Here is a 14,292-nt window from a genome sequence, read left to right as displayed (position 1 = left end):
CACTGCACCAAAAGCAATCATACTTTTCATTGTAATTCATTAAATTAAATTAATTAAAATTCTACTTACCACTATTCTCATCTGCAGCTCCATCCAACTGTGGAATGGACAGATCAGTAACTAGAGCACTGTTTCCTTTCCAATATAACTCTTCATCTGATGAGGTCTGTTGCTCTTCACTGGAGCTTTCGTTTGCTTCTTTCATACATAATCTGTGCAGGAAGGCAATACAGATTATGATTAAACAACATGCCATCAATTTAAATAAACAAAAGGTATAACATCACACAGGCACCATCTGTTGTGGACCAGCCAGTGTTTTCCAAAGGTCTATTCTGAATGCCTGTTAAGAAAGGTATAATAAGTAGAGATAGGTATAATGAGGTATAATAAGTAGACTGATATGGGTTTTTCTATAGCAGATGCTGATGTTTAGAGGTCAGGGTCAGCCGATGGCTGATATGTGCTGCCGATTTTTAGGGCTGATATCTTGAAGTTTTCCCCTTCATTTGCATGATAAAATGTCACACTAATAATAAGTGGATGCACAACATTTCTAAACTTATCCTCAATTACTGAGCACTGACTTGAACCATCTCTTGAATCTTAATTTTGTGCACTACACAGTATTAAAATATGTATCCAAAGTTAACCAAACAAACCAATAAACTGACCAAGTGTAAACTTAAATATACATTTAAATAAAATAAAAAAATTTTTTATAAATAAAAATCAATTAAACTGAAAAATATAACAAATAAAATATCTAAAAAATAAATAATAGTAGTGCTGCAAACACACTAGCAACCAGCAATATTTGTGTTTGGTATAAATGACACAGAACATCTAAAGTGCATTCTAATTTCCAACTTACATCACAGTCTGTTCATTATTAAAATAAAGTACAGTCAACCAAACATATTAAAGGTTACACTGGTCAGTTTAAATAGACCGTAGTATACGGGTCCACTCTGCTGTTATGCCAAGGACGTTTTTGCTCATGTGAAGAGGGTGATCTTTTCCGTCTAGTTTACATAAAAAAATAAAAAAATTATAATTTAACATTCAGATACATTGGGAATATGGAAACATTTGGATATGTGCAGAAGGAGACGTGAGCAATAACCTCCAAATACATCTAGCCAAACCCGCGCTCGCTCGTCTTTTTATGAACGCACGCATGCACTGTCACAATCTAATGCACTGTAAATGCCAGATTTTTTAAAACAAATGGGCCTAGCGGAACACAAAAATTCAAAATCATTGAATTTTGAACATTTTGCAGAACAGGATCAAATAAAGTACTGGTCATAATACTTCCGTAAAATGTTTGATGTGAGGAAAGCGGTTCACTGACTGCGCAGCACAGCCACAAGCGACACAGTTACATTTGGGATAATTTTATTTTTAATACTATAGTGTCATTTGAAAACATTGCAATTGCGTTTTAAAATACAACGAGCACCACGAAACCATTTAAAGAGGCGCAATCAGCGGTCTACTTGGCGGGAAACAGTCAACAAAGTAAAATAATCTCAGACGTATGGCGCGCTCTCTTCATTTTATCAAATGATCATAATCACATCTACCGTATTTTCTGGACAATAAATCACACTTTTTTTCATAGTTTGGCTAGTCCTGCGACTTATAGTCAGGTGCGACTTATCAAAATTAATTTGACATGAACCAAGAGAAAGCATTACCGTCTACAGCTGCGAGAGGGTGCTCTATGCTGCTCAGTGCTCCTGTAGCCTACCATCCTCACTGTGGATGGTAATGTTTTCTTTTGGTTCTTGGTTCTAAATAAATGCGACTTATAGTCCAGTGCGACATATATGTTTTTTTTTCCTCGTCAAGACGTATTTTTGGACTGATGCGACTTATACTTACAGTACAGACCAAAAGTTTGGACACACCTTCTCATTCAAAGAGTTTTCTTTATTTTCATGACTATGAAAATTGTAGATTCATACTGAAGGCATCAAAACTATGAACTAACACATGTGGAATTATATATGGAATTATATACATAACAAAAAAGTGTGAAACAATTGAAAATGTCATATTCTAGATTATTCAAAGTAGCCACCTTTTGCTTTGATTACTGCTTTGCACACTCTTGGCATTCTCTTGATGAGCTTCAAGAGGTAGTCACCTGAAATGGTCTTCCAACAGTCTTGAAGGAGTTCCCCGAGAGATGCTTAGCACTTGTTGGCCCTTTTGCCTTCTGTCTGCGGTCCAGCTCACCCCTAAACCATCTCGATTGGGTTCAGGTCCGGTGACTGTGGAGGCCAGGTCATCTGGCGCAGCACCCCATCACTCTCCTTCTTGGTCAAATAGCCCTTGATGCCTTCAGTGTGACTCTACTATTTTCATAGTCATGAAAATAAAGAAAACTCTTTGAATGAGAAGGTGTGTCCAAACTTTTGGTCTGTACTGTAGGTGCGACTTATAGTCCGAAAAATACGGTATTCATTTTACAGTCCTGCTATAGCATTTTATTCAGACTAAAACCCCTTTAATTCAGGTGATAAAGCTTTTTTTCCAAGTGGCTTTTGCACATAATAATAATACCGCTGCAGACGCATTTTGCAGCATTAAGGTTATTAATTGATTGTTAATTTAAACGACGATCGTTCATGGAAATGATCGAATATTGACATCCCTAAATGCAAATGAGTTGGATGGAAACCTCACTATTGTCTGCATCAAACCATGCTTCCGAACAAATGTCATTGACCATTCTGGGCAGCTCAAGGACAGCTGTCTCTCCGAGCACGGTGCTGTCTGTGAGCAGGGCGGAGTAACATAGCCCTCAATCTAGCTGCAGTGTTTGTGAGAGCTGCTAACTTCTCCACCCCATTTTCAGAGTGAAATTCTCTGACTACCTTTATCTCCCAGGACTGTTGTTGAATTTTCCAAAAGTTTTGGCTTGGGGTCCTTCACATGCGGCAGCAGAACTTTCCACCACATCAATAACACGGGGCTGCCCGCCGACGTGCCTGACTTTAAATCGGTGCTACTAAACACGGATATCGGCCGATGCCGATATATTTAAAAATGACAAATATCGGCCCGATATATCGGTCGACCTCTAATAATAAGTTAATCTTTCTGCTCAAATAAACCTGACTGACCATTTAATAACATATAATAAGAACTGCATAATGTATTTAAAATAACAATATAATTAATGAAAACAAGAATTAAAAGAATTTGATAGACAATTCCAACAATGCTTACGGGATGTCTGGTGACCTTTGTGCAGCAGAAGGTCCTGGCATGTCACAGTCCCATCTTTGGGACATGATTCTACTGAGCTCTGACTCCTCTTTCTCCAGCTCAGGCCCAGCTTCCTCATCATCACTGTTAAAGACACAGCTAGTAATCCCAGACAACTGCTGGGACACTGCTCTGGATCTGTCGGCTCTAAATCCATCATCAGCCAACGCTTCAAACAGATCAACCAAAGCCTGGTCTTCACTGCTGTCTGTTAAAACATTGTGGAAAATGTAAATATAAACTTGAAAATATAATTAGATTAAGCACTTTACAAGAAAAAAAAGGAATTATGCATATGTACACACTTGCAAAACAAAATTGTGAATATAAAGAGTACTGTACTGCAAAATATTTTTTTTTCTTCGTCAGTATTTGTGTTTCCAGTATACATATCAAAAACATGGGTTAATATGAAATGTAACATATTAAAATATATTAATATTTGTTTTAAGAGAATGTATTTTGAAATTTACTTTTTCCTGCTTCCATATATTTTGACCACTGTGAACACCGTGAGCTGTTGTTCTCTGCCTGTTACAGTATTTTCTTCTCTTTGAGCTCGTCTTCAACGTCTCTAGTCTCTGTTCACTGTCCTAGTCGCTCCCGAAAATATCAGAAAAATAAGTACAAAAAAAAATACAGAACAAAGAATGGAGAAATGTAAGAATTTCTTTGTACTTATTTCATTGTTATTTTCGGTATCTACTGGGACAGTGATTAAGATCTACCAGTCGTTTGCTATCGACAGGTTGGTGACCACTGTTCTAGAGTAATATATTTTGCTGTATGTTTGAATCTCAGTAAAAATAATTTTAGGAGTTTTTGCTTATGGAAACAGATATATTAGTTGTGATAGTCTCAGTACCAAGTATTGCTGATTGGTTGGGTCCCTGAGAATGAGGGAGGAAGGTCTGACTGTTTTCCAACAAACTTAAAATGGCCTCTTCATCAACAACTGCCACTTCATCAGCATCTTTCCCACCATGTCTTTTTGTGCCTATATGGTAAACAAGGAAAACATTTTTAATAATACATTCAATACACTGAATATAGGGGTAGGGGTCCTATCAAGCTTTTTTCACTTTAGTGTACAACAGGTTTTTTTTTTTCCACATCACATGAGTGCAATAGAGATTATAATCAAAAACGAGCAGATGTTTTGATCATTATTGCCATAGTATCCAAGGCATGAACTGTAAAGGCACAGCACTTTACTGGAAAGGGTGAACAGGGTGCAGAAACTCATTTGCATTTAAAGATATACACAAATAAAAAATATGATGTACTGTAGTGATGTAGTCCTCACTGACTAGGACAGGACTATCTAGAGAATATTAACGATATAACAAAACAAAACTAACATTTATTATTTCCTTCCACTAACTGTGCATTCACACCAGACGCGACTTGCGCGAATAAATCACGCTATTCGCACATAGTTGGACGCTTGAACATTTTGGGTTTATATGCTTCAATCGCGTGTGAAATTAACTTAACCACAGATGTGAATTTGCGTCATGGGGGGGGGGGGGGGGGGGGGGCTTCTGCCAGTTGAGTTCACACAACATTTTCAACCACCATTTTTATTCGGATAATTTTGTCATGAAATGTAGTTTTAAAAGTATTTCAGGAGAGAATGTAGTTGTTTTAAACTCAAATATGCGGTTTATTTATAAAGACAGCGTCTATTTAAAATTTTCAGAGACAAGCTCCATGCGATCAGCAGGAGCTTGGTGATCATGTACCCGCCTAGAGCAGTCCCACCTCGACTAGACCTTCAGACATGTGCTCCTGGCTCTGATGTCTCTTCAGTGGTTCAAGATAAAATATAACTCGTTTGGGGTAAATCTAATATTTGGTCTTTATTCAATTAATCTATTAATATGTTATATATACAAGTAAGATCCTTTTTATTCCTGTTTCTGTAAAAGTATGAAGAAGTATCATACAGCTCCGGGTATGCACATACAGCGATGATATATTTGTCCACCATTGTCGTTTCGGTGCAAAATTTTGGCAAAGATCATATTTTTTAACCGAAATGCTTAATTCGCACCGCCCGCAGGTTGTCTTTTGGCATCTTTGCATTGACTTAACATTGAAATCACTCGCTCCTGACGCTCTATTCATGTCTGGTGTGAACGCACCATAAGAGTACTCTCCAAGGTGTACCTGTACTTAAAATAACCTGTTCAAACTGGATGAAATTTTTGGTCTTGCAACAGAAATTAATGTTCTTAGTTACAGCTGTTTTAGAAACAAAGGTTACATGACTTGTGTGTCTTGACATTGACTGAAATGACTACCATGTGATGTAGTAGTAGAACAGCATCTTGCATAGAACAAAACCCATAAAAGTGCATTTCAGTGAAACTTTAACTTTATACATTTACAAAATTATCAAAATGAAAGGCAAATTTCAATCTCATGTTATGTCAATCACATTTACATACTGCCTCCGAAATATTCGTCCGTCTAAAAAAAATTAGGAAGGGGTTCGATCTGTTTTTCGCATCTGTAGCAAGCATTTTCAGAGGTTTTGTTCTGACAGTTCAGAGCCACCATACAAGCGTACTAAAATTTCGTACTCTGTGTGTAGAGACTAGAAACTAAAGCTGTCAGCACTGCCTTTAAAATTTCAACAGCTGGAAATCAGTAATCAACCCTTTCATATATTTATAAAATCAACACTGGGCTGTCATGACTATTTAAATTGAATTGTTATATTTGAGAGAGTAATTGTATATGTTGTCAAGGGGTTACTTGACACTGTGCACCTCACCTTTAAATGCATCTTGATGCACATCCACTTGGCTGGCAGGTATACAAGGCAAGTCATCTGGGCTCAGCACATCAGGATAGATTGATAACTCAGGGAAAGATTCAACTTCAGACCCAGTTTGAGTCCTACAAAACAGGATAAACATCAAGCTCTCTACCTGCCCACTTTCAAGCAATTCAATGCAGCAAACATTCATTCCAACTATTAGCATCCTTACACCTTCACCAGTGATAAAGGGGAGCATTTGTGTGTGTGTGTGGGTTTATGCATGTGTGGGGTATGCATCTATGTTATGTCCTAAGGCATACATTTTATTTTTTTGGTATGTTATACATTTGATTTGTGAAGAGGTATACTTGTATTTTGTTTCTTCTTTGTATTTTCTCTTTTCTTTAGACTCTGACATCATGTTGAGTGGAGCTCAAGACTGGTCATTTATTATTGTTAGCAACAATCAACAATGACCCAAGATAAAAGCTAAGCTGATTCATTAAACTTTAGTGTGGAGGACTGAAGTGCACATACCTCTGTTGGCTAGTGCTATGTTGCTGTATTTCTCTAGTAATGTTAATGTAACCCTAAATGACAAGAGAGACTGTGTAATATGGTTGTCTACTATAATTGTCAAAATATGTCATTATAATCTATAATAATTAAATTCTGTTCTTTAAAACTGTAAGCTTTAAGACTAGAAGTGGCTGGCATTTTCATACCTAATTTTGTCCCCCCAATTTCTTTGTTTTGTGTTAAAAAGGAAGAAAGCTTAGCCTTTTTATTTTTATTTCAGGTGCAGCTTGTGTAGACTGTTTTTCATTTATAGTTAGTGGGATGTTTTTGTTAAGTTGGCTTTGACTCTTCCTGAAGTTTAATGTTGCTTTCTTTGTGAAGAAAATAGTTTATTTTGCCTTGTAAATGTTTGGTCTGGATTTTACTTGCAGAGAGGTACTGAATGCCTGTCACCACTACCACAAATGTTATTGTTCCCTACCCTTATGCTGTGTCTGAAATCGCTCACTCATTCACTAATCCCTATATAGTGTATGGCAGTTGAGTACACTATATCAGGAAGGAGTGAACATATAAATAAGTGAACGGATTTGGACAGTGACGTATAGCCTACACTTGCGCGTGAGACTTGGAGCTGTTGCAAAAACAGTGCCATATGTACATTTATATTACATGTACCTAATTTTAGAAAATAATACTAATATCAATAATACTCAAAATTACTTTATATTGAAGTTATACATACCTCCACGTCAGCTTTGTGGTTTCATCAATGGTATATAATTATTATAATTTTTTTGTAATGCTTTTATGTTCATAATCATTAAATGCTATTAAAATAACATACTGAGAACAAAAATAAACACACATAAACACGTTAATAATTATGTATTTATTATTTTTAGTATCTTGACACTCGTTCAAGCAGCGTTTTGAGCTCAGATAAGATGGTTGTAGAGTGTCCTCAGGCGACTGTTAATTTTACATCAGAATACACTACCTGTTATTAACGAAATAATGTAAATTATCCACTAAATTATTATCATTTTTGTAAGTTAACAACGATGCCACCTCAGTAAATTAGTCAAAGATTAAACTGAGTTATTGCCTACTGTACATAACATATTTTAATATAAATAATGTAGGAAAAACATTAAAACAGAAATAATAAAGATGTAAACTTCATCTCTCATTCAAACTAGATTAGAAGAGTAAAGCAAGTTAAATTATAAAATTATTTGCACTAGTGTTACAAATGGTTGTAACTGCTATTTAATTTTTTTGCATAGAGGTGGTTTCCATACAGCTGTCAGGACCATGGGTGGTGATTGAAACATTGCATTAATATTTGGTACCTCAATTTCTACTGTACACAGAATTTCACATATTTATTTATTTTGCTTCCAACCAGGAGATGGAAAACACATTTATTAGAAAGATATGGAAAACTTCACTCACATGTCAAATTCATTTTCCTTGAGAATTTCTTTGAATCTCTTCATGAAGATTTTTTCACTCTCTGCGAACTCTACAAAGCCTCGATCTGAAACAGTAGCGATTGCACAGCATGGTAAATAATATTAAAATTGGTGCTGCAAAAAATAAATAAAAAAAAAGGTTTCCATAGAAGATCTTTTCTCACCTTGTGATTCAGGCATGTCAATATGAGAACTTTGACCTCCTTCCTGTCGTCGCTGTTTCTCATCATCCCAGATGGCCTGAAGACCAGGGTTTCTTCCAATCTGATCTGGACACAAAATGAAAAAAAAAACAACAAACAACAGACTCATGAAACTTACTAAATAAATAACATAACTCTAAAGAGACTTAATGTGCAGAGTTGATTTTATCATGTTGCTTTTCGATCAAGTAAAAGTACATGACAGGCAGCAACAACAAATATTAGTTTAAAGTGCTTTTTCTAGGAAAGTATGAAACCACTAATTTTATGAACATTTAAACTAAAATTTTGTAACCGAATAGTCAATTAGTCAAAAAACAAAAACAAACAAACAAACAAACCCACAAAAACAATTCTGTATAAGCACTGCATTTGTGACCTTGGACCACAAAACCACTATTTTTTTCTTAATATCCTAATGATTTTTGGCATAAAAGAAAAATAAATAATTTTGACACATACATTGCTTTTTTTTCGGCTGTTGCTAAAAATATACCCCTACGACTTAAGACTGGTTTTGTGGTCCAGGGTCACATTTGAGCTAATATAATTATAAATCAAACAGTCAAATGTCATACTGAATACCACTGAAAAATAGGTCATGTACATCCAGTTCGAAATGAGTGTATACTGTATGTTTAATTCAAAGGGTATTAAAGCATGCGAGATGTGAATTTAAATTGTATTTATTTACAGAGGTATATGACGGTGGAGTGAGGACTGGGATTGGGAACCGCTGCTTTAGATTAACAATTTATATTCACTATATAAATTAAGTATCCACAACAATTATTAGTTTATATAGTTAATTCATAGTTTATAAACTGTAGTTAATACATTAACAGTGAGTAATTCATTCATTGTAACTGTAATTAACACAATAATTATTGTTTTATTATCTCATATGTAGAGAGGTAGAAATTGCTTTAATTGAGAGTTTGTTTGACGCAATCTTTTTTTGTTTAAAGCGCTTGTTTTTAGAAATTAGTTTTATACTTTAGAACACTGAATAGGGCAAATAGTAAAAATATTATTCCATTATGTTTTCCATACCTCTCCAGACCTGAAAAAGAAATTACCAGAAATTACTTAAGGGAAATATCTACTTTTTTATACTGTGCAGGAACCGGTGAGCCCTAAGGGAATCATGTTGATTTACATAAATCTCTAATATTACAACGCAGTAGTGAGTGTGTGATGTAAATGAGTGTAAATTCTATAAATGAAATTAGTGCAAATAAAATAGCAGTGTTGCACTTGACTTTTTCCATGCATTTCCTGGAAATTACTTAAATCAATTTCAATGATTGAACTGGCTTCGCTGCACACCCCTAATATACATACATGTGAATACATGTATGTGTTCATGCATGCGTTTGTGTGTGCGTGCGTGTATATATATATATAATATAATATATATATATATATATTATATATATATATATAATATATATAATATATATATAATATATATATATATATATATATATATATATATATATATATATATATATATATATATATATATATATATATATATAATATATATACATACAGTACAGACCAAAAGTTTGGACACACCTTCTCATTCAAAGACTTTTCTTTGTTTTCATGACTATGTAAATTGTAGATTCACACTGAAGGCATCAAAACTATGAATTAACACATGTGGAATTATATACATAAAAAAGTGTGAAACAACTGAAAATATTCTAGGTTCTTCAAAATAGCCACCTTTTGCTTTGATTACTGCTTTGCACACACACACACACACACACACACACACACACACACACACACACACACACACACACACACACACACACACACACATATATGTGTGTGTGTATATATATACAGTACAGACCAAAAGTTTGGAAACATTACTATTTTTAATGTTTTTGAAAGAAGTTTCTTCTGTTCATCAAGCCTGCATTTATTTGATTAAAAATACAGTAAAAACAGTAAAATTGTGAAATATTATTACAGCTTAAAATAATAGTTTTCTTTTTGAATATACTTAAAATAAAATAAAAATTATTCCTGTGATGTGTGGGATTACAAATTTCTAAAATGTTAAATCTAGGTTCCAATGTAATAGCATATGAACTGAAAAAGTTTTGATATACATTTTGAGGTAAATCAGGAAAATCAGGTGTCTGAGATAATGTCCTTTTGTCTCTTCCTTGCCATTTGGCTTTTTAAGCTCAAGACACAGCTGTGCCTTTTGTCTCTATTATAATGTGAAGGTATCAGCGATACTGTCAGGCACCTCTGTATTTAAATGACACTGTTATGCTGACAAGATCAAAGATGGGAAAATGGCCAGTATCAGGCTGATCCCTGTATTGCATTTGCATGCTTTGTTTAGGTTGTCTCCACCTCCATGTATCCCTCCACCTAGAAATGTATATAATCTACAATGTATAAGGACAAGTTAGACTTTTGATGACTGCAGCGCCACGCAGAGCGTTCTCAATAAAGAACTCTGCTGAAGATTACCCAAGAGTCTCCTGGTCTTCGTTTCTGAGTTCCCAACAGTTTTTGGTGCCGTGACCCGGATAGAGCTTCTCACCTGAATCTAGATTGAAACTGCAACCTCAACAAAGATCTGACTTCATTCCAGACTGAATCTTTCCGTACAACCAATGGTTGGTGAGTGTACCTCTATCCGAAAGAACCTTTAAGACCAGAACAAATGTGTTATCCTCTGCGCCGTCAGAGAAGAGTTAACAGACAGCTGTAGGGTTTGGTTAACTAAGTTACCCTCTAAAAATTATATTTTAGAGATGAAAATAATCATCTGTTTAGGCAGGGAAGATTAGCATCACATGCTAATATTTTGCTACCCTCTGTGTCTCGGCAGGGAAGTTAAGCGTAAAGTGCTAGAAGTTGGTGTTATCCTCTGTGTCGGTAGAGTAGAATTGTTAATTTTTGGTACTCTCTGTTCATCAGAGAAGTTTTAGTGTTTTGATTGTGTGGTAAAAAAAAAGGAAACTCACAAGATGTTTAGAAAGAATGCTAGATTGATCCCCATAACTGAAAAAGGTGGTCTCGCGACTCCTTTGTGGTCTGATAGCAAATTCAAATCACTGTTAGGTGTGCAAATGAACCTAATAGTCACTGAGAAAGTTAGACAAGAACTTACTCAGAAATATGATATCCATCCAGACAAAAATTGGTCTGTAGATGAGTGTAAAAAGGTACTAAGAGTGTATGAGTGTAAAAAGCTGCCACAGGAATTTGCCTTAGCGCTAGCTACGCAACATTCTCAGCGTAACTCAGAACTAGAGGAACAGAACAAAGAGCTCAGGGCTAGAGTATCCTCTTTGACTAAAAAATTAAACCGCAACAAAGCTGCAGGAAAAACAAATGTGGAAGAAGTTAGTCAGACTGATAACAATTATCCTGACTTTCTTTGAAACAGATGTAGCCAATCCAGTCAGTAAACGATGTAACTGTAGATTCAGTAAAGGTATGTGGAGTGAGGAAAAGATCTCAGAGGATTGAAGGAACTGGAAGTGTTCCTACCAACTCTTCTGTTGTCCAAGTACAAAATTGTTGCCAAAGGGCTAAGACCTAAAGATATAGAGAGACTATCCCAGAGCTTACCCTCTGTACGCACAAATTTTTACTGAATTCAGAAGAGCATTGATCAGCAAAATGCGTCTCTATGACATGTCGTTAGCAGAAGTCACACAGCTGATGTCACAAATTCTAACTGAATCTGAATTCAACAGTTTTGAGTCTGCTGTTACTTCTGAACTACAACATGCCAGTAAATATGAATTGAGAGAGGGAATTCTGAGAGAGTTAAAGAATATTGTTGGACCAAAAGTGGATTGGTCAAAGGTCACTAGTTGTGTTCAGAAGGAGGCTGAAACTGTGAGTGAATACACTGAAAGATTTTGTCAGTCAGCAGTAACTTACAGTGGAATAGTTGATGATCCTGAAAGTGTGTTAGAGGACAAGGGACCATTAGTTCGCATCTGGTCAGATGGCCTTGTGGCTGAGTACAGAAAAGCCTTGCCACTCTTAGATTTAACTTGGTCTAACAAAACTATCAAAAGTAATCTAGACAGTTTAGCTACTTGGGAAAGAAACTCTGATGTCAAAGCCAGAGTAAAGATTGCAGCAGCATCTTTTCAGGTCAAAACAGAGAACCGACAGAAACATAAAAGTCCTAAGAAGGAGGGCAGTTGTCATTTTTGTGGCAAAACTGGACACTGGATGAAAGTGTGTAGGAAAAGCAAGAAGACATTAAGAGAAATGAACAGCTTTACTCAGCTCCTACTCAGTCTACTTACCACTCTGAAGCTGCCCCTCCCCACTTCACCTAACTGTTGGAGCAGCTTGCTCAGGTGTTAACTGTAAGGGCTGTGAGTGCTTAACTTCCCCAGTAATGCACAACAAAGATGAAACATCCTTTGTAAATACGTTGACTGCCACTTCCTTTCATTGAGAGAACTTTAAGTAAACTCACAGCCTTCAAAGCTATACTAAAGCACACTCCAGTCACTCCTATTCTTTTTGGGTTATGATGTCTTGTTATGACTGATGTTTCATTAGAGGATGGAGATGTCACACAGTAAAGTTTGCACACCAGCTACAGGGACAGACTAGGACACACACAGACCAGTGAGGAGCCCAGGGAAGAACCGAAGTACAACATGCCTCGGGGGGCAACCCTGTGGTGAAGACTTCCTCATAGGTTTCCCCTATCCGTAGATTTATGCCCACCTCACTGGTCCATAGGTGTCAAATTACTTAAAACTAGGTTGAGAAAAACACTATACGATGACCAGATTTAAAACCACTATACGATCTACAGAAGTATGAAAATGTCTATGCATGAATACTGCTGGTCTGCTGTTTTTTTTTTTGTTTTCTTGTGTTGCATGTGTGCATGAGAAGTCATTTCCATATGTGACACCCTGGTGTAAAGCATCACTTCAGACATTCATGAACAAGCTTCATGAGGACAAAGAGTCATCTGAGTGAATCTACATGCGAAATGGACTACAGAAAACAGACTTCACAGCTATTCGGACGTCATGAACTTCAAGACTTCCACTCTTATGCTACATGATTTTTTCTGTGTCATCATGTAGTTTTTATAACGTGTTACCATCCATGGTATATGTGACAACAGTTATGGTTCTAAAAATACACCTAAGTAAATCTAGTACAAGACACAGAATACGTTATACGTGCCTGTAACCTTTTCAAGTTACATGACTGAAGATGGGGCTTATGTTAAGAAACATAGGCCATAGAATGGACTTATGAAAGTTTAAATTTGTATTATGTGAGAGTTATTAGAACTCTCAACGGGAGGACTGTGGGATTACAAATTTCTAAAATGTTAAATCTAGGTTCCAATGTAATAGCATATGAACTGAAAACGTTTTGATATACATTTTGAGGTAAATCAGGAAAATCAGGTGTCTGAGATAATGTCCTTTTGTCTCTTCCTTGCCATTTGGCTTTTTAAGCTCAAGACACAGCTGTGCCTTTTGTCTCTATGATAATGTGAAGGTATCAGCGATACTGTCAGGCACCTCTGTATTTAAATGACACTGTTATGCTGACAAGATCAAAGATGGGAAAATAGCCAGTATCAGGCTGATCCCTGTATTGCATTTGCATGCTTTGTTTAGGTTGTCTCCACCTCCATGTATCCCTCCTCCTAGAAATGTATATAATCTACAATGTATAAGGACAAGTTAGACTTTTGATGACTGCAGCGCCACGCAGAGCGTTCTCAATAAAGAACTCTGCTGAAGATTACCCAAGAGTCTCCTGGTCTTCGTTTCTGAGTTCCCAACAGATGCAAAGCTGAATTTTCAGCATCATTACCGATTAAAATCGATTATTAAAATAGTTGTCAACTAATTTGGTCATCGATTCGTTGCTAAATAACTTTTATTTGCCGTAAGCGGCTCATTTCGTGCATATTTCAAATCTGCGGTGACCAAAGTGTGGCAGTAATGAGCCACCGGAGGTTTTACTCAGCCAGTACAGCAGGAGAAGTAGCGAA

At 36.1% G+C, this 14,292-nt stretch overlaps 1 protein-coding gene across 4 annotated transcripts in view; it reads right to left on the bottom strand.

Annotated features, from left to right (window-relative positions):
• Positions 1–14,292, bottom strand: part of rev3l (REV3 like, DNA directed polymerase zeta catalytic subunit) — a 180,727-nt gene that overhangs the window by 23,408 nt on the left and 143,027 nt on the right. For all 4 annotated transcript variants that reach the window (XM_059513238.1, XM_059513239.1, XM_059513240.1 and 1 more), the window contains exons 7-12: positions 8,214–8,318; positions 8,030–8,114; positions 6,065–6,189; positions 4,148–4,279; positions 3,244–3,490; positions 70–212 (exon numbers count right to left, since the gene is read on the bottom strand). In XM_059513238.1, the coding sequence (XP_059369221.1) occupies positions 70–212; positions 3,244–3,490; positions 4,148–4,279; positions 6,065–6,189; positions 8,030–8,114; positions 8,214–8,318 (837 nt within the window). The remainder of the gene's footprint in view (positions 1–69; positions 213–3,243; positions 3,491–4,147; positions 4,280–6,064; positions 6,190–8,029; positions 8,115–8,213; positions 8,319–14,292) is intronic.

This window comes from Carassius carassius, chromosome 27 (assembly GCF_963082965.1).
Source record: "Carassius carassius chromosome 27, fCarCar2.1, whole genome shotgun sequence".
Classification (NCBI taxonomy): Eukaryota; Metazoa; Chordata; class Actinopteri; order Cypriniformes; family Cyprinidae; genus Carassius; species Carassius carassius.
The sequence above is the reverse complement of the archived record's forward strand: the minus strand, read 5'-3'. Positions and strand labels throughout refer to the sequence as shown.